The sequence below is a fragment of the Lolium rigidum genome, chromosome 1 (genome assembly GCF_022539505.1).
Source record: "Lolium rigidum isolate FL_2022 chromosome 1, APGP_CSIRO_Lrig_0.1, whole genome shotgun sequence".
Classification (NCBI taxonomy): domain Eukaryota; kingdom Viridiplantae; phylum Streptophyta; class Magnoliopsida; order Poales; family Poaceae; genus Lolium; species Lolium rigidum.
Window position 1 is genome coordinate 149,689,297 of NC_061508.1, and position 18,164 is coordinate 149,707,460.

At 48.7% G+C, this 18,164-nt stretch overlaps 1 protein-coding gene across 1 annotated transcript; it reads right to left on the reverse strand.

Annotated features, from left to right (window-relative positions):
• Positions 1-15,718: 15,718 nt before the first annotated feature.
• Positions 15,719-17,712, reverse strand: LOC124682995 (chaperonin-like RBCX protein 1, chloroplastic). Its single transcript, XM_047217585.1, has 7 exons — positions 17,439-17,712; positions 17,000-17,094; positions 16,563-16,680; positions 16,306-16,322; positions 16,162-16,224; positions 15,956-16,064; positions 15,719-15,925 (listed from the first exon to the last, which is right to left on the reverse strand). The coding sequence occupies exons 1-6, from the start codon at positions 17,635-17,637 to the stop codon at positions 15,984-15,986; spliced, it is 573 nt and encodes a 190-aa protein (XP_047073541.1). The 5' UTR covers positions 17,638-17,712; the 3' UTR covers positions 15,719-15,925; positions 15,956-15,983.
• Between the last annotated feature and the right edge of the window lie 452 nt (positions 17,713-18,164).

An 18,164-nucleotide genomic window follows, 5' to 3' on the forward strand; every position in this document is an offset into this window, starting at 1 on the left:
GTCTCAGCCAGCCGCAGCTCTAGGCTCCCCCGGCTCTACGGTGTTGACAAGGCCGCTGCCCGCCGGTGGGTTTTGGCAGCCAACACATTCTCGGCACGCCCGGTGGGACAATCGTCCGCATCAACCACATCGCCATCTACATCTGAGATGGCGGACGGCACGCCGCTCACCTACGAGGATCCGCCTCGATGACCTCAAGAAGCAATACAACGAGATCAAGGCTACCCTCGAAGCCGACCTCATCGGCTCTTTTCGCAGAACCCGTTCCGGTGGCATCGGATGGAAGGGGTTCTCACCGGAAGGTGCACTCGATGGGGTAGATCTCTCTCGCCCCGTCGGAGGAACGCACCGGGGTCCGCGGCAGGAGATCAACTACTCGGTGGCTCACTCGCTACACCGTCACTCCGAGAACTTGGTCAACGTGCCGGAGCGTGTCGCTCCGCGCGTGATCCAGGAGATCATGAGCCACCAGCACTCGCCGTCGGACCAGCTCTCGGGACGCATCAAGGAGAGTTGCCATTCCGAGTCCCGTCCACCGCTGCCATTTGCGTTGGCAGCACCTCGCTGAAGTGCCGACTACACCGGCATTCCTCGTCTACTGCAATTGGTGGCGACCCCAGTGACTACCGGCTCTTAATGGAGGCGCCTAAGGAGATCCCTCATGGATACGCGTGCATGTATGTGCCGGATTGTGGTGACCGGGCACTCACGAACCAGGCCACAACATCGGGGACTCCGGCGAAGACAGGAGGAACGTCGGCGACAGAGCGTACGTGGCTAACTAAATACGCCACACCGACGAAACTCCCGAGCCCAGCTCCCGCAGCCGGCTCGGAGCTGGAAAAGCAAACGTGGCAGGCCAAGTACGCCACCCCGGCGAATCTTCGTAGTGCAACTCCTACGGCCAGCACAACGGATCGGATCGGTACCATACCGAGAGACCAGTTCGGCATGATGCCGAAAAGAAGGGCAGTCGGCTATTCCAAGCCGTACCTCGACGATTACGAGATGATCCCGCTGCCACCAAAATATCGGCTCCCCGACTTCTCCAAATTCAGTGGATCGGATGGCTCCAGCTCCATCGAGCACGTCGGCCGATATTTGGCTCAACTAGGACCGGCTTCGGTGTCGGATCAGCTACGCGTGAGGCTCTTTTCACAGTCCCTCACGGGATCGGCTTTTGGATGGTACACCTCTCTACCAGCGAACTCCATCCAGATCTTGGAAGCAATTGGAAGAACAGTTCCATATGCAATACCATTCGAAGCTTCCGAGTCCGGCATTGCCGATCTAGCGCAACTACGTCGAAGCGCGGGGAAACGGTGACGAATCACATCCAGCGCTTCAGGAATCTTAGGAACCGATGTTATTCGGTTCGTATAACCGAAAAGGAAGCGACCGAGTTGGCGTAGCAGGCCTTGCAACACAGCTCAAGGACATGGCCTCCCAAGCAGATTATCCCTCGCCGGCGCACATGGTTCGAAACTATCAGCATATGAACAGCGCCACCCCGACCTGTACCAAGACAAGTTCAAGCGTGCAGTAGTCATGGTCGATACGGAGGAGGATGAAGTGCCCGCGGGAGGCCAAGAGATAGCAGAGTGGCTGAGTGGACTCGGGAGGAACCCCGTGGCCCGCAAATGGGTAAAGCCACCGGGGCCGCCTGTGGGATTTGATTTTGACGTGACCAAGACTCGAACAAATCTTCGACCTCCTGCTCAAGGAGAAACAGCTTGACGGTTCCCGAAGGTCTCAAGTTCCCCACGGCGAAAGAGCTAAACGGAAAGCCGTACCGCAAATTCCACAACTCGCTTTCCCATGCCACCAACGACCGCCGGTGTGGCGTCAGCACATCCAAGCGGCGATAGAGAAGGGGCGGCTAATTTTCAACCAGTACGCCATGAAGGTCGACACCCAACCCTTCCCCGCCGTTAACATGGTAGAAATCACCTACCCTGAAGGTTGCCAGCCAGGTCCCTCGTTCAGCATCAACATGGTAGGACCCGGAAACCACTCGGCAAAGATGGAGATGAGGGCAGCTGCTCTCACAAAGCAAGGATACGTAAGAGGCCGCTCCACGCGATCGGCTCCGTCATGATGGCAAGCGCTATGTCACGGAGGGAGAGGTGAAGAATATAAGATATCAGCGACCCTCTCTCGATCACCTCCTCAACAAATATGTTAGCCAAGCATGACCAACGCCGGCGACCCAATTACGATGATAGAGAAGATCGTTTGGCTAGAGAAGCCGGAAGATATCGTCGGCGAGGATCACGATAAGGAGGAGCACGAGCGCTATGCCACGGAAGCATCAAGGGAGCAAGACAACAACGCCAGGCATTGGGACTCGCCCTTCTTCGTACACTCGCTGGGATTCAGAATGAGCCGATTGCCCACAATCGGCAATTGCCCGTAATGCAATCGGAAAAAGAAGGAGGCAGCCAACGTGTCCGTGTTCGAGCGCCTAGGGCCTCTCCCGCAACAAAGCAAACGCGCTGAGTCGCCTCGTTGGGCAGATCTTGAAGATTCGAAGACGAGGGAAAAGTGGAAGAAGACAGTACCACCGGCCAAGGTGGTGCCCCGACGGACTCAGCCGTTCCCGCAAGCGCAGGGTTCAGCGATTGCGCGGCCCGGAGGAAGCCGAAAGGTTGTACCCGCATACGCTAAGAAAGGCACGGCCTGATCCGGCTGCAAAGGTTCAGCGAACCCCGGATGAAGAGGGTCGTCCACGGAAAATGGAGTGGCGCCCTAAACAGAGGAAAGCCGATGATGAGACATCGGCTGGCACAAACATGGTACTCGTCTTGCCGACGGAGCGTAGCGCTCCACGACTCTACGGAGCACACAAGGTGGACGACAGCAGGCGCATCAAGTCAGAGGTTGGGTTGGTTTCATCCAGCCTGACCAAGTAGCAAGATCAAACCAATGGGCAAACCAGGAGAGGCTGATCCTTGTGATCGGCCCCAAAAAATTTTTACGAAGGGAACTTACAAAACCTTCAACGAGCAAGCAACGTGGAGGCCGATTCCAGTAATCGGCCAAAATTATCCTCACCTACCTTTCTGCCTGGGTTTAACATGTTATCCAACAGAGCCGATACCATCAATTTTCTTGACAGAATCGGCTCGGGGGCACCTGGTATATGAAAATACGAGGATATGCAACAGAAGCGTCTCATCTTTTGTTGATGGGTATTGGAATATGGGGGCCGATGCACAGGTCGGCCGTAAAAAAAAAAAAAAGAAACAAAATGAAAATTCGAAAATTTTCGAACACAGCCGATGCAGCAGGCATCGACTTAAGGACATGAAAGCCGATGCATGGCCATCGACTCAAGGGAGATTTCTTCAAGGACAATGTCAGGAGCAGCATGGGCGCGCGGATCAGATCAATGATCAGATCAATGTCAGGGAGCCTATCTGGCCGGCAGGAACTGAAGAAACTCGGGGGGCAGCTCACCTTGAGGGCTCTCCGTTTTTTGGGAAGCCGATGTGTATTTAAATCGGCTAGCTCGGCATAAGGAGCTCCCTCAGACATGATCGAGCCTAGGTCCATACAGCTCTGCTTTACCTTGGCTGAAACTCGGGGGGCAACAAGCCTGGAAGATGCCCTGCCGATTAGGGTCACCTCGGCTGCGGCTGCATCATGGTCGTCTCAGGCAGGAACTGGGAAAGAAAAGCCGACGCCTAGTACAGGGCTTGGACTGTGCTGTTGCTGCAAGAAAGGAAAGAAGTCCGACGCGTTGCTCGTCGGTCTTAGCATGGCAAACGGAGGGAATGAAATTGGAGCGATTAAAGGATAAATGGAAAGAACAATTTCATTAATTCCAAGGAGCGGCTTTACAAGAAAGAGCCGATGGCTCTCAAAAGAGGGATCCGGTGCCTAGTGCACTGCTACTACTAGTCCTATACTACTAGTCGTCGCTGTCCTCGTCATCGCCGCCGTCGACGTCGTCGGCGCTGCTCCCGAGGAGCTCTTCGTCGCTGCTGCCCCAGCCCTTGGCCGGAGCCTCTTCCTCCTCGTCATCATCATCATCCTCGCTGTCCGCCCGGGAGCGGAAGCGCTTGGTCGGCGGGTACCCGATGGAGGAGGAGGAGTCATCCTCCTCCTCTTCCTCTTCGTCATCATCCTCGTCCTCGCTGTCCGCCCACATGCGGGGGCGCTTCTTCGGCGGGAGCTGGGCGGAAGGAGAGGCTTTGGCCTTCGCTGCTTCTCCTTCTTTTCCTCCTCTTCAGAGGAGAAGGGACTCACTGCGGGGTGGAGGCTGTCCTCGGTCTTCTTCTTCGGCGAAGATTGGGGGAAGAGTTTTGAGAAGGAAGAGGAAGAGGAAGACATTGCTACAGGAGGAGAGGGTTTTTTGGTGCCGATAGCTGGGATGGAATAGAGGATATGAGAGAGAGCTAACCAGTCGGCGCGGTTTAAATAATGATAAATCTGGTGAAGGATTAATGCCATTACAACTTCCAAGGGATCGATGCTAAAGCTGTCAGGATTTTTTAGAGAAGCTGAGAAGACAGGGCATAATGATGACGGATGCTGTAACGGCTCTGCTCTGCTACGACATGACCTTTCGAAGGGAAAGCATAATGATTTTGGAAATGTTATTTCCAAAACCAGGGGGGCATGTGTTATCACCAGATCTTAGACGAATCCAGAGGTGGGCCGGGCTTGGAAGATTACCTGTGGAAGAATTCTAAGGCGGCTCGGCACGAAGGGTCTTGGGCTGAATTGCCCGTGTATCTTTATTTAATAGTTTATTATAAGAGATAGAATCTTAGTCGTGCACGGTTTAGTGCACGCCCTCGTTAGAAAGTCCCCTGGACTATAAATATGTACCTAGGGTTTATGGAATAAACAACAACTCACGTTCAACCCCAAAAACAAACCAATCTCGGCGCATCGCCAACTCCTTCGTCTCGAGGGTTTCTATCGGAGTAAGCGACGTGCTGCCTAGATCGCATCTTGCGATCTAGGCAGCACAAGCCCCACGTTGTTCATGCGTTGCTCGTACTCGAAGCGTTTTTGATGGCGAGCAACGTAGTTATCATTAGATGTGTTAGGGTTAGCATTGTTCTTCGTTTAAGCATGCTTACGTAGTGCAACCCTTGCATATCTAGCCGTCCTCACGCCTATCTCAGGTGTGGGGGCGGCACCCCGCTTGATCATTATTTAGTAGATCTGATCCGTTACGATTGCTCCTTGTTCTACAAGGATTAGTTTAATATCTGCAATAGTTTGGCCTTACAATGGGGGGAGGATCCAGGTGGCACGTAGGGTGGCGTTCGCAAGTCCTAAACGGGATGTTCCTAGGATCAACTTCGTGTTGGTTTTTTGGCCTTGTTTAGGATCGGCTTACGAGCACCGTGCGTGGCCGCAAGGCCCAACCTCGGAGTAGGATGATCCGGTTATGCGGTGAAAACCCTAAATCGTCGTAGATCTCATTAGCTTCATCTTGATCAAGCAGGACCACCAAGTATTCGTGCACCCCGTACGGATCATGGGTGGATCGGCTCTTTGAGCCGATTCACAGGATAACCTGAGAGCCGATCGAGGCTCGTATTTAACGTTTACATGTATGCCCTGTAGGAAACTAAGCGAGGCAACTTCATCACCTTCCTGACCAGGTATAGGTCAGGTGGCACGCCCTTGCACTTCGCAACGCCGCGTGTGACCAGAAGAGCATTGCGGGCCGTCGCTCGGAGGGGTCTCAGCCAGCCGCAGCTCTAGGCTCCCCCCGGCTCTACAGTGTTGACAAGGCCGCTGCCCGCCGGTGGGTTTTGGCAGTCAACACCTTCATTATATTATCCGCCTCTTTGTCTTCAGCATGGACCAAAAATGTCACCTGATGGCTTCAAAGAATAGAGCTTCGCACCACACCCTTCAGAACTAAACAGTCGGAATAAATGCATGGGTGCGCATGACTGAATACCACCCGATCCAGCAAACTCCAGGCATACGTGCGGAGCCTTCCGAAACCCACCACTCCGGCCAGATGAAGAAGGACCGACCTCAGAAAGGTCTTCATCTTCGCACAAGAGAAATCCTAGGACAACCATCTTTATTAGGAAGATCAGCAGGCCCCCACGCCGCTGCCCGCCGGTCGACCTCATCGGCGGAAGAAGAGACCGCCACGGACCACAGACCCGTCGACGAGTCGTCCGCCGCCACCCCCAACACCGAAGAAGGCCACCAACGTGAACCGCCGGGAGAAGGGGCCGCAGAGGACTCGCTGTCCACCACCAGGCATGGCCACACCACCAAAGAAGCCGGATCCGCAGCCTTCGGGGTCACCCCCACCGCCAGACGCATCGCCAAGCCACCACCCGACCACCGCAGCCCTCGCCAAGACAGCCGGCGCGACGCGCCGCAGAACAACCGCCCGAGGCTGCCGCCCCGGATCCTGCCCTGGATCCCACCATGTTGGCCACCGACCAGCCCTACCACCGCCCGGTCGTTGCCGCTGCAGATCCAGCGCCGCAGACTAGCTTTTGAGTTGTAATCAGTTTAGAGTATATGTAGTACTTGGATAGATGGCAAGTGCTGCGTATTCTAGAGTCCGTTTAGGAGTCGAGTCGTGGCCTATTGGCTGTGTATATATATATGGCCAGGCCAGTCGTAAGATTATACTATGAGTTGAGTTGAGAAAAATCAGAAAAGCAATAAAGAGAAGAGTTTAGAAGGTGCGACACGCATCCTTCGCGATAAAGAGGAAAGTTGAGTTGAGTCTTCGCCTGTGTTCATCTAGTTTTAAGTAATCGATCTGTGAGCGAATCACAACACACACGACGAGATCCAGGGTTCCCTCACCCTCCCGCCGCCGGAGCGGTTAGTGAAGGGAGGGGGGCCAGCGAATCGCCACCGGCGAGGTGGTTAATTTGACCGGGGGATTCACAAATCACCTCTCTGCTTACTGTACGTAGCGGGAGAGAGGAGACTCCAAGGTAGTCTGTTTGCAGTGACTTGTGCAATGCGTTGCCCCGTAGCTTCCTAGTGTGTGTATGCTCCGTGTCTCATGGGCCCAACAACCAATCAAGGCATCAGGATCGGAGCTACCAATCAATCAGGGACCTGGCTACATCGCGATCGCCGTCTCATCGTACTCGGACTTTGACGCGCGATACAGTGCACCCTGCACACCTACGTGTCCCAAGATATCCTCACTTCCTCAGGGGCTCGCGAGAGCCACGAATTTGATAGAGTGAGCCGGCAGTCGTCGTAGATTTTATCGATGATCAGCGCGTGTTGCGTTTTATGTTTGTGTGGTGTCATAGGTTTTGCGAGATTTGATTGTTCTAGCGCGTACGTGACTGGGTCTGACGACGTTTGTGTTATGGTAGGGATGGGGCTGTACCGGAATGCTGATGAACTTGCTGATGATGCGCATTGTCCGATGAACCTGATCATGAGTATGCGGGCGGGAGCCGCGAGTTCGACACCACGCAAAAGCGATGCGTTTGCGAGCTAACGTCACGCATGATGAACCAAACTATTCTTTTCACAAAATCCAGGTACAATGTAGATATACATATTCATACGATGTTTATTGATAACTAGGCTCATGGAAGCATTTTTTTGATAAGGAGCATATATCTATATCTATACCTATACCTAATAATAAAGGAGCTAACGTTTCCTTGGTTTGGTCCGTCGAAGTGCGCTTTCGTCCAACTTATTTTGCGCCTTCGACGATGCCCCGCCCGTCCGCTGGGGATCCAAACGTGTTGCTGGCGGACAACGATACGTGTCCCAATTGGTTTATTCTTCCGCAGAAGAAAATAACTCTTCACATAGCGGGTGCCTTTCCTATCCTTACCACCAAGGTCCCTATATAATGATCACGGCATAAGACCAAGGAGGCAAGGAGAGATCGGCAAACCTATTGACATTGGATGATGACCATGATGCTAACGCCCATGAACGTCTGCAGCGCCGCCAGTTGGACGCTGAAGCTCAACACGATCCGATGGTCCAGCTTCGCCGCTTGCCCGCAGCCTATCCATGGCGTGGTAGAGACAAAATCGACGAACCTACTGACCATGGATCAACACAACGATACTGACGCCCATGAACGTCTGCAGCGCCGCGGGGTGTACCATAAAGCTCATCTCGATCCAATGGTCTGATCCGATGGTCTGGCGTCGCTTCCTGCCCGGAGCCTCGATTATAATCGACCAATTCCATGCGAAACTCCCGCGCTCACTCCCAATCGCGTTGTCCGATCGCCGCCGCCGCCACATACTGGTACGCCTGCAAGCTGCTCGAGCTCCTCAACAAATCCGTCGATGAGTTTTCCATCAGTTGCATCCTCTCCAAACCGGCCACTGAGAAGGAAGATGGGGCCGCCCTGAGGACCTCATCTGGTAGTGGCATCAAGTCTGTCCGGACGGCGCTTTGTTGGGTTATGGGTGGCACGGCGCTTCGACAAAGAAGCAGCAGTCAACGTGCATGAAGGAGTTCCTGGAAGCAGCAAAGCGCGAGGTTGCGCGCGTCAAGGAATTGAGACAAACGGGGGAATTCGTTGCCAATCAAACCTAGGATTAAGGTTTGACTGGGGCATTGTTGGAGGACGACATAGCGACTGGTTGGAAGGCACAAGCATTGCCTCTTAGAGCATCTCTTGACGCTGTAAAATCGGTTTGGAGCGCGCTGTCTCTACTTTTAGGGCACGTGGCAGGCGACAACTTCACCGGATGATGTATTTTGAAGAGCGCGGCGAACAGCGCTTTACCAGCCGATTTAAAATACAGTGCCAAAAACACATTTTTTCACACATGTGCATCAAAAGAAAATCAAACATGATCAAACAAATAGATTGAAATTCAAATACAAAAGTTCTAGGTGATGGGCCAGGGCGATTCCAGCGACAAGCGCCTGGCTCGTGCATTCTCCGACGCGAGCAAGAGCAGCTTAGGGAGGAGGTGCTTCGACGCGGCGGCCGGCAGGGCGAGGTGGACCTCCGGGGCGCGGCGGCCGGCGGAGTCCATGGCATCAGGAGGCGAGCTCGGGGACGAGGTGCTCCGGGGCGGACAGCGGCCGGCGGAGTCCATGACGTCGGGAGGCGAGCTCGGTGACGAGGTGCTCCGGGGCGGACGGGCGCCGCCGTCCCGGAGGGCAAGGCGGAGTTCCGGCAGGGCGAGGCGGCGGGTGCACGGGGAGTAAGGCGAGGTGCGGGCAGCACTCGCCCTCATCGAGCTGGAGCAGGGCGAGGCGGAGCTCCGGGGCGGCTTCCGCGGCACATCCACGGCAACTAGCGGCGGCTCCGTCCACGCGGGTGAAATGTCAGGGCGGGTAGAGCGTCGCGCGTGGATTGGATTTTGCAGCATGTTGGAAGGCGCGCACTATATTTCCTGCACAAGATAGCGCAATTTAGCGCATGCGCTAATTTTTTTTCCGCGCGCTATATTTTATGGCGTATGTTGGAGTGCTGTTTTCTTTTTTTGCTTTAGGTGCGCTAAATCAGCATTTTTTCTAGCGCGGACGCAATTTAGAGCGTCTATTGGAGATGCTCTTAATGATAGAAGAGAATGGCACTACAAGGATATTGGGCGGATCTTGGTTGCTTGCTTGGGTTCTTGGTCTGAATTCCAACAGGTGTCTCTAACAGAGGAGGAATTCAAATTATTGGTTGCTGAATTCCTTGATGTTAGGAGCGAAGTAACCTTTATAACCTCCGCAGATTATTGGTTGTGAATTCCTTAACGTTGAGAGCAAAGTCTTTTATAAGGGTGTAAAACCTTGCTTAGCATGTTTCAGTTTAGCCATTATGTTCTTTTGCAAAACTTTGACAGCTCAAGCGCTGAGAATTACTTAAAAGTGAGTCATCGGAAAAATTAAGTATGATTGGAGTTATCTGAGAGCCTACAAAAACATGCGGTTTGTGAATACAATTTATTTCAAGTTATAATTTAACGGTTGGTGCTTGTGTGTCTATTATTCTGCATTGAGCATAACAATTTGGATATCCATAGTGTTGTTATGATGGTGTCCTTTTGCTCGAAAGGGGATCTTTCTATCCATTGACAGCCTGTTGCCTGCCGGTATCTACATGTTATCAGATGCATGTCTAAACCCGTGCAATAATTTCATTGTAGTATCGATTATTGTGAGGCCTTCGGGTGAGCGATGACATCTGATGGCTCTACTAGCACATGTGTATTGGGTGACCTAGCTGAAGCTAGCGGCGAGCGAAAATAGTTCTAACCGTGGAGTGTGTCATGGATGCGCACAAGTTGACTGGTTTCTTTGACACGTTGCGGCTCTATGAATGTGAACCTACTACGCAAAATAATTTTTTCCCCGGTGCAACGCACGGGCATTTGTGCTAGTCTATACCTAATAATAAAGAAAATAATGTTTCCTTGGTTTCGTCCGTTTGGTTCGTCCGTTCGTGTGTCTTGGTCCGTCAATTTTGTTTGTTGTTCGGTTGGGTCTAAGTCTAACCACGTACGGGAGGAGATTTGTTAAAAAAAAACGTACGGGAGGAGATCACCCGAGTACAAATAGAAAAGGAAAACGTAGAGTCCTTGACCTGTTTTTTCACGTACGGGAGAAGGTCACGTATAGATTGAGGTCACCAGTACACCCGAGTCTAGATAGAGAGTCCTAGAGATATGTTTGCCGCACGTGATCCATCAATAAAACGTGATCCATCAATAAATAACGAAAAACCTAGCCATCATGATCTAGGTCCAAGGGCTGAAGCCAAATAACTGCTGGGTTCGGATCGAGGGAATCGTTGGCTTGATCCCAAAAAAAAAGATCGATGGATCTAGATGACCCAATCATGCAGCTGCCGCTGGCGGCAGATTCCCGCGTGGCTGGATGGTGTCTCCTTTCTCGGCCGCCGCGGAGCTTCGACGAAATCTCGCCGCTTCACAGTTTCGCCAACTGAAGATGAAGAGGCGATTGGAGCCGGACGGGGATGCCGATAGTCCAGTTATAGGTCGATTTCGCCAACTGAAGATGAAGGAGGCCATAGCGCCGCCGGCTGACCACGCCAAGCGACAACGAGTTATAGATTGAAGACGAAGCTGTCCTGCTTCGCGTTGTGTTGTTGTCCGATGCATGCCTCCGCACTCTCTAAAGCTGTTTGCATAGAGATAACTACACCTCCAAACTGAAATACATCCTACTTGAGTTATACGACAAAGTGTGGGTGGATTATTCAAATTTCAAACTATGGTGAATAATTGAGCGCTGATTCTTGAGGTGCCATTATTTGGAACAAACTGAGTCCGTGAGTTTTCTTAAACTCGTGTCTAAGTGCGGAACTAGAAGACGCAAGTGCAGTTCATGAAGCTTGGCGATTGCAATTCTAGAGGGACTGGGCTGATATTCACTAAAAAAATGTTGATCACTGAATCTGATTATAACTCAGTTATGAAGATTTTGTCCAGACATGATTTTGCATTCAGCCTCAATATAGCATGTTCCATTATTAAGTGATGTGCCAAATATAAGTGATAGACAATGTTCATATATTAGGACAATTGAAAATGTCTGATTTTATGAAATAATTAAGTACTGCAGGCAGTTCATATCACCAATCGAGCAATGTAAGTCCACTCCGTCCACCTTCCTAAGCCAAGACAATGTGATATGGAAACTCAAAAAAAAATTATGGACCTTATTCATTAGTAGAAAGTAAATGACACAACTATAGCTTCGATGATTGGCTGCTGATTGACATGAACGTGATCGTGTCTGACGAGGCCCTCCGGCAACTAGCGGGGAGCGATCCTTGGCATGCCACTCTGCCTACACAACTATGGCAAAGAATTGATGCAAGAAACAATGGGCGCCGTGGTGGAATGATGTCCAGCGACGGCCATGGTGGAAGGATGTCCAGCGACGGCCAACAGTAAAGGAGGAAGGAGTGCCCCTTCACATTGTGGCGTTTGTGGATCGCTATTGCCGAAGAGTATTTTCTTTCTTAAAAGTCAACATTTATTGCTATTCCGCAGCAACGCGCGGGCATTGTACTAGTTAATATCATAAAGATAATAAGTACACCTAGCCTCTGCACCAACGTATTGCCCTAGCTACGTTACGGATGCAGAAAAGGAAGAAGAATTACAAAAAAAAAATCCCGCTACAACGATCAATTCCTTGTAGCAATAGATCTAACACCACCAAGACAGCACCAAAAATCCAGCTTCTTCAAAAGCAACGCCTCCAAGAAGAAAACATTGCGATGTCGTCGCTCGATCAAAGATCATAGGTTTTCGCCTTGGAGAAAGTTCTTGCTCACAAAACAATGTCATCTACAAGGTCATTGCTTGACACAATCAATTAAGACAAAACCTTGGATTTTCACCCTGCAAGAAAAGAATTTGAACTTCTCATGCGTCGCCGCCTCCACTTACAGTGATGTTGCCCCAAGTCACGACCCACCAAGCCAGTTCCTCAACACCACAAAGACAGAAATCATCATTGCTAGTCCTCATATCTTGGCTGTCCTGACATTATCCGCTTCTGACTTCATCATGGAATGTCCAACACATGTCTCATGATGGTAACAGATTTCGCAATGCTCCCTCTGAACCCAAACGGTTAGAAAAAAAACACGGATGCGTACGACCGAATTCAATCCAATCCAATAATCTCCAGGCATGATGCGCCCATGGGAGTTCACCGGTGGAACCTTCCGAAACTCGCCGCTCCAGGCTCATGGAAACATGGAGCTTTAAGATCGATAAAGTCATCATAAACGTCTCACTATGATAGCAAGGTTGGATCTCGCTGAAATATTAATCTATCCTAACCATGTGAAGTAGATGAGTACATATATAGCTTTACTTAAGGTTAAGGTATTCTTGAGATTTTTACAACATACATTTCATTGGCCGCTAATCACTTGAGAAGAGGTGCCAGCCTAAGTTTTATATAAGTTATTACATCGGGGAGTGGTGTTTTGGCACATGGGATCATATGCTCCCTCTATGTTGAAATGCATGTAACACATGTTTTGAAAATTTTAAAAAAATGAAACGCAAAATTCAGACGTACATCTTCACGTGTTATACGCTCACAAAGGAAGGTGACAAAGATGACACGAACCGGTATAATGGCAAATCTGGTGTATTATGGGATTTGGTGGGAGGGTAAAACGGTCCTAAAAAAAAGCGTTGACGAAACTTTTTGGCAGAAACCTTAGCTCCTTTATTATTAGGTATAGACTAGGACAATGCCCGCGCGTTGCCGCGGAAGAGGAAAATATATTAACTTTAAAATACAAATCAAAAAATTGTTCTAGCAACATGGTAGAATAAGCTAAATTGTTACAGTTTCACAAATTAGAAAGCTTGTAAGATAAACCTGAAAAGATAATTTAGATCAATGAGATGGATCATGAACAATGTTAAAAAAAAAGGGAAGAGAGAAACCTCAACAGGTCCAGTCCAGCAAGGCCAGACCCTAGCTACAACCGGTGCTACCTCTGGCGTTTTTGCGTTCCCAACCCCGTCGCCGGCACCCTTTCATTTCCCTCCTTGCTCCTTTTTCTTTTCCCACGCCGATCGTCCCACGTCCTCGACCAGGATAGATCGAGCCTTCTCTTCTCTGAGCTCCCCTTCTCCCTTCTTTGACCCAGTTTTGGGATGTCGAACACTCGAACTTGCGTGCACCATCGAGGCGTCCATTCTTCCTTTCAAGTAAGCACCATGATCGTCACACCATGTGTGGCAGGCAACCTTAATCCCTCCTCCTCTTATAATTAGCTCACGGATAATTAGGCAATTGTATCTTTGAACCGCTGCTTGCTGATATTTTGCGAACTTGCCACGTATATGAATTGGTCTGGTTCAGCCTAAGGAAGCGGTGTGGGACTAAATTCATACCAGGTCTTAACATTGATTCCACGTTTTTATAGAGATAAATGCTGATTCCACGTGACACCTATATGGGCCATTGATTCCACGTGACACCTATACGTGGCCATGGACAAGCGCTGCTAACGAATAAACTCGATCCGTTTGTTTTGACGTGTTTGATTCATATGGACGAAAATACCAGCCCGTTCGGGCGTTCGGCAACGCGGCATCAACTGTTCCAGCCCACACGACAGCCCAAATTCTGATCCACGCGGGATGTGCTGGCCTGGAGCGGGTTCGCGGGTTCGTTCGTTCGATGGGAGAAGAAAAAACATAACGAACGAACCGGTACAATGGTAAAAGTGTGTAATATGCGTTTTGATGGGAGGGTAAAACGGTCCAAAGAAAAAGCGTTGACGAAACTTTTTGGCAGAAAATTTAGATCATACGGACCAAACCGAGGAAACGCTTCTCCCTTTATTATTAGGTATAGATATTTTTTCTCTTTTTTACATAGATCACACAAAATATTGGTTCCTCGTGAAACTTGACGAACCCACATATATTATGAAGATATACATGTAGAATTTTTTTCCAAAATTTTTCAATATTTCAAAATATTTTTTTTTGTAGAGGGAGCATATGCACCTTGGAGCCGAATTAAATTTCTGATTACATCGCTGATCAGCAACCAAATATGTTGATTAAATTAACATTTCGACTAGGAGTTGATACAAGGATATGGAGGACAAATTCTTTAAAAAAGAACAACAAGAAAAAGGGGGCAGGGAAGTGTCAAGGCGGTCAACAATGGCATGTACAGCATGATTACCATGGTGCTAGCAGAGGCGGGAAATGTCAAGGCGGTCAAGTTTGGAAGGTCAGAAGGTCTAGATGGCTCATGTTCAGTTCTAGACTACTAAGTAATGGCAATGACAGGATCTTGGATGTGATGAAGAGAGTGCTTCACAGAGCGTTGGGTGCGTACAGTTTGTGTGGCAATCTCCATGTCAAAACCGTGCCCGTGATGACTTTGATGCTATTAATTGTGATTTGCAACGGCATCTTCGGCAAGTGGGGGTGGCAATACTGAGTGACTTCGTTTTTGTGGTGCTCTTCAAGTAGGAGTCTTGATTTTAGGGGTGAAAACCCTAGGTATAATCTTCATAGGTTGCACCTGATAATGTCGGATTTTGTTTCCTTGTTGAAGGCATTGTTGGGAGAGCGTAGACTTTTTCCAAGGTGAAAATCTATGATATGATTTTCTGGTTAGATTAGGCAATGATGATTGTGCATTTTATTCCTTCCTAGTGGCATTGCTATTGGAGGGTGGTGGTTTGGATCCTACTGTGACTAGTTGATCACTGTGGTGGGTTTTTTTTTCTTTCTTCTTTTTATCTTTTTGTTTGTGTGTATTCTTGATGTCTTGACAAGTTCTTGACATTATGTTGATGCAAAAGCTGAATGTAATTGGTATCTCCTTGATATTAATATATTTCTTTCGTTAAAAAAACAATGTTGTGAGTGATGAAAGCATGCTACAGCTACCAATGTTTCAACTTGAACTCTAGTAAATTTTAAACGGCTTGGTTTCATCTAATTTGGAAGTTGATTGGCGTTAATCTATAAGAGGAACCAGGTGAGTTCCACTGGATTCTGCATTCTTCAGGAGTGTTTACGGTTAAATCCATATGTGCGGACATGGTCAATGAAACTCTCGTATTTAATTAGGAAAAGTTTGTTTCGTAATTTAAAGTTCCATTAAAACTGAAAAGTTCAACTGACATTCACCTCAAAAAAGTTCAACTGATATACCAGACTAAAGACGTTAACTTTACTAAAGATGATTTGGATCAACACAATAGGAACGCCAGTAAAAAAGCGCTATTTTTGTGATTGTGATGAAATGATTCAACACTTCCTTTTGTCTTCCCCGTTTGTGCTTTTATTATGGAAAATGATACATATGGTGTTTAACCTACCCTGGCAACAAGTATATCAAACATGTTTGGAAACTGGTCGTAGGAGGTCAGTAAACAACTTAATGCTCACATATTCACTAGTAATGCAGAAACACAATCAGATTATGTGCATGTGTGCATAGCTGTCGATCGATCGAGAGAAATCATGCATCATGCATGGACGGCAGATGTGCTCAGGAGACATGGGATATCATCGCTTATCGTCGTCTTCTATGTGGCTGGTCTCCAGGACATAATCCCTCATGAGCTTTGTGTTGGCTTCATCAACCATCTGCGCATGCACCACGGAAAGGCAAAATTAAATTAAGAACCAATGGCACGTCTCTTCCAAGAATGGTATTTCGGCGTGCTATAGCAAGCAAACCAACCTTGAAGGATAACTTTTTCAGGTTGTCCCACTCGAAATCATTCTTCATATAAGCAGATCGAACCTGCAGTTACAGATGCACGAGTCATTCCTGGAGCGTGCCAAGCTCAGAAGATTGTCATTTCTAACTGCACTCGGTGCTTACCTCCAAAATCCTCATAGCTGTTTCCATGATGAAACAAGAGAAGAGACGTGTCAGCAAATTCGTCCAACACTAAGCTTAGTACATGACTACTTGTGTGAATAGTATTCTAAGTTCAGAATTTGGTCTACTTATCTTACTTAGCTGAAACTCTGCTCACAAAAACAGGCACTTTAAACTTAGTATGTTATATATAGGGTTCTTCAGCGGTAAGCATGTAGCAAGTAATATCATGAATCAAAGATAGGGAAGCAGGTTACCTAATGCCTTGTGCCTTGGCGATTCACGAATCAAGTTTTTGCAGAAATTGTCAGCATCATTCACAGAGTTGCGACTCACGAATTCCTTGAGCTCAACATATGCTTCTCGGTTGTAGCTCTTTATCAGTAAATTGCATCACAGGAAGGTACACAAAACAGCTATCAGATAATCACCATTATATTAGGTCACTCAACATTAAAACATGTATCCCACAATATTATAGTGCAAACAGATTTATCGTCCATATGGACCGTTCGAAGTTCAGATAGACCTCAGGGAGTTTTGTTAACAAAAGGAACAGATAGTTCAGAGCAGAGTGTACATGTACCAAACGATTTCAATTTACACATACCAAACCATTCAAAGTTCAGAGAAATGATTTTAATGTATTAACATTGTCCATAGGGAGTATGAGAAGAAATAGAAGGTCGGTAACCTCAAGTTGTGCCAGCACAATCCTGACAGCCACGTAATTGAAGAAGTTCTGCAGGCTAATCGCCGCCTTTTTCTCCGGTGAGCCCTCTCCAAAACCTGAAACGCGTCACGGGCTCAGTCTATACTATAGGAGGATATTGTCAGTTTTATCAGTACCGGTTTGCTTATGGTGTACCTACAATAAGATTTGCCCGATTTCCGATCACAAACATGACAGAGAAAAAAAAACTGCTTGTAGACATTTTACTTAGCATAGCTATGTGTTTTTCTTTTCCTTTCCTGAACTCCACTTAGCTACTCTGCTTGTAGCCACTACCGCAACAATGACCGGCCGCGACAATCCAATTGCTTTCCCGCCAATAAACAGCAATTAAGAACCTAGGAATGAAAGTTTCAAAATAAAAGATTACGCTAAGATGAAGGCCCAAATGTAGAATTACCGGGAACATACATCTTGTGGCACCGAGGCGGCGCCTGGAATCTCACGAACCGCGGCCTCCTACCCGTTCCCCGGAACGCCTGCGCGGGAAGGAGTAGACGGCGACGAGCGTCGGCTCCGGCGAATTGGAAAGGAACGGTGCGGCGAGAAGACGCCATGGCGTCTGGAATGGCGCCGCTCGTCCAGTAGCAGCGCTCCATGCCCGAACTCTGGCTCGTGTAGTACGTGAGGAAGAAGGGAAAGCTTCGGTTGGAGTTAACGTGGAAATAATAGAGGTTGGATTTTTTTAGCGAGGGTATATAACTTGGATTTTAGTAGCCGCGAATTCTGCGCCACGCGTTGCACCAAAGCGTCGAAGATATTAGCACCCAGGGGTATTTTTGCCATTAGTAGCCGTGCAGTATTACATAGGCTGGGCTAGGCCGGGCCAAGAGGATGGAAAAAGAAGCAGGTGGGCTACAAACAAATAAAATGGACCAGGGCTGGGAAAACAGACGAAAATGGCCCAGCCCAAAGGGGAGACAAGGGATTGTCGACCAGCAACAGTTAAAAGGAAGTTAGGAACTTCCCGGTAAAACGGCACTTTATTGTTGATCATAATAAATCATTACGTAGAGTCTTCTGGATACATTTCAGATTAAATTTTCTAAAAATAGAAGAAACAAGCTAAAATGTGTGTTGCCTCATTGTACTAACGTCGGACATGCTTGAAGAAAACCTCAACGAA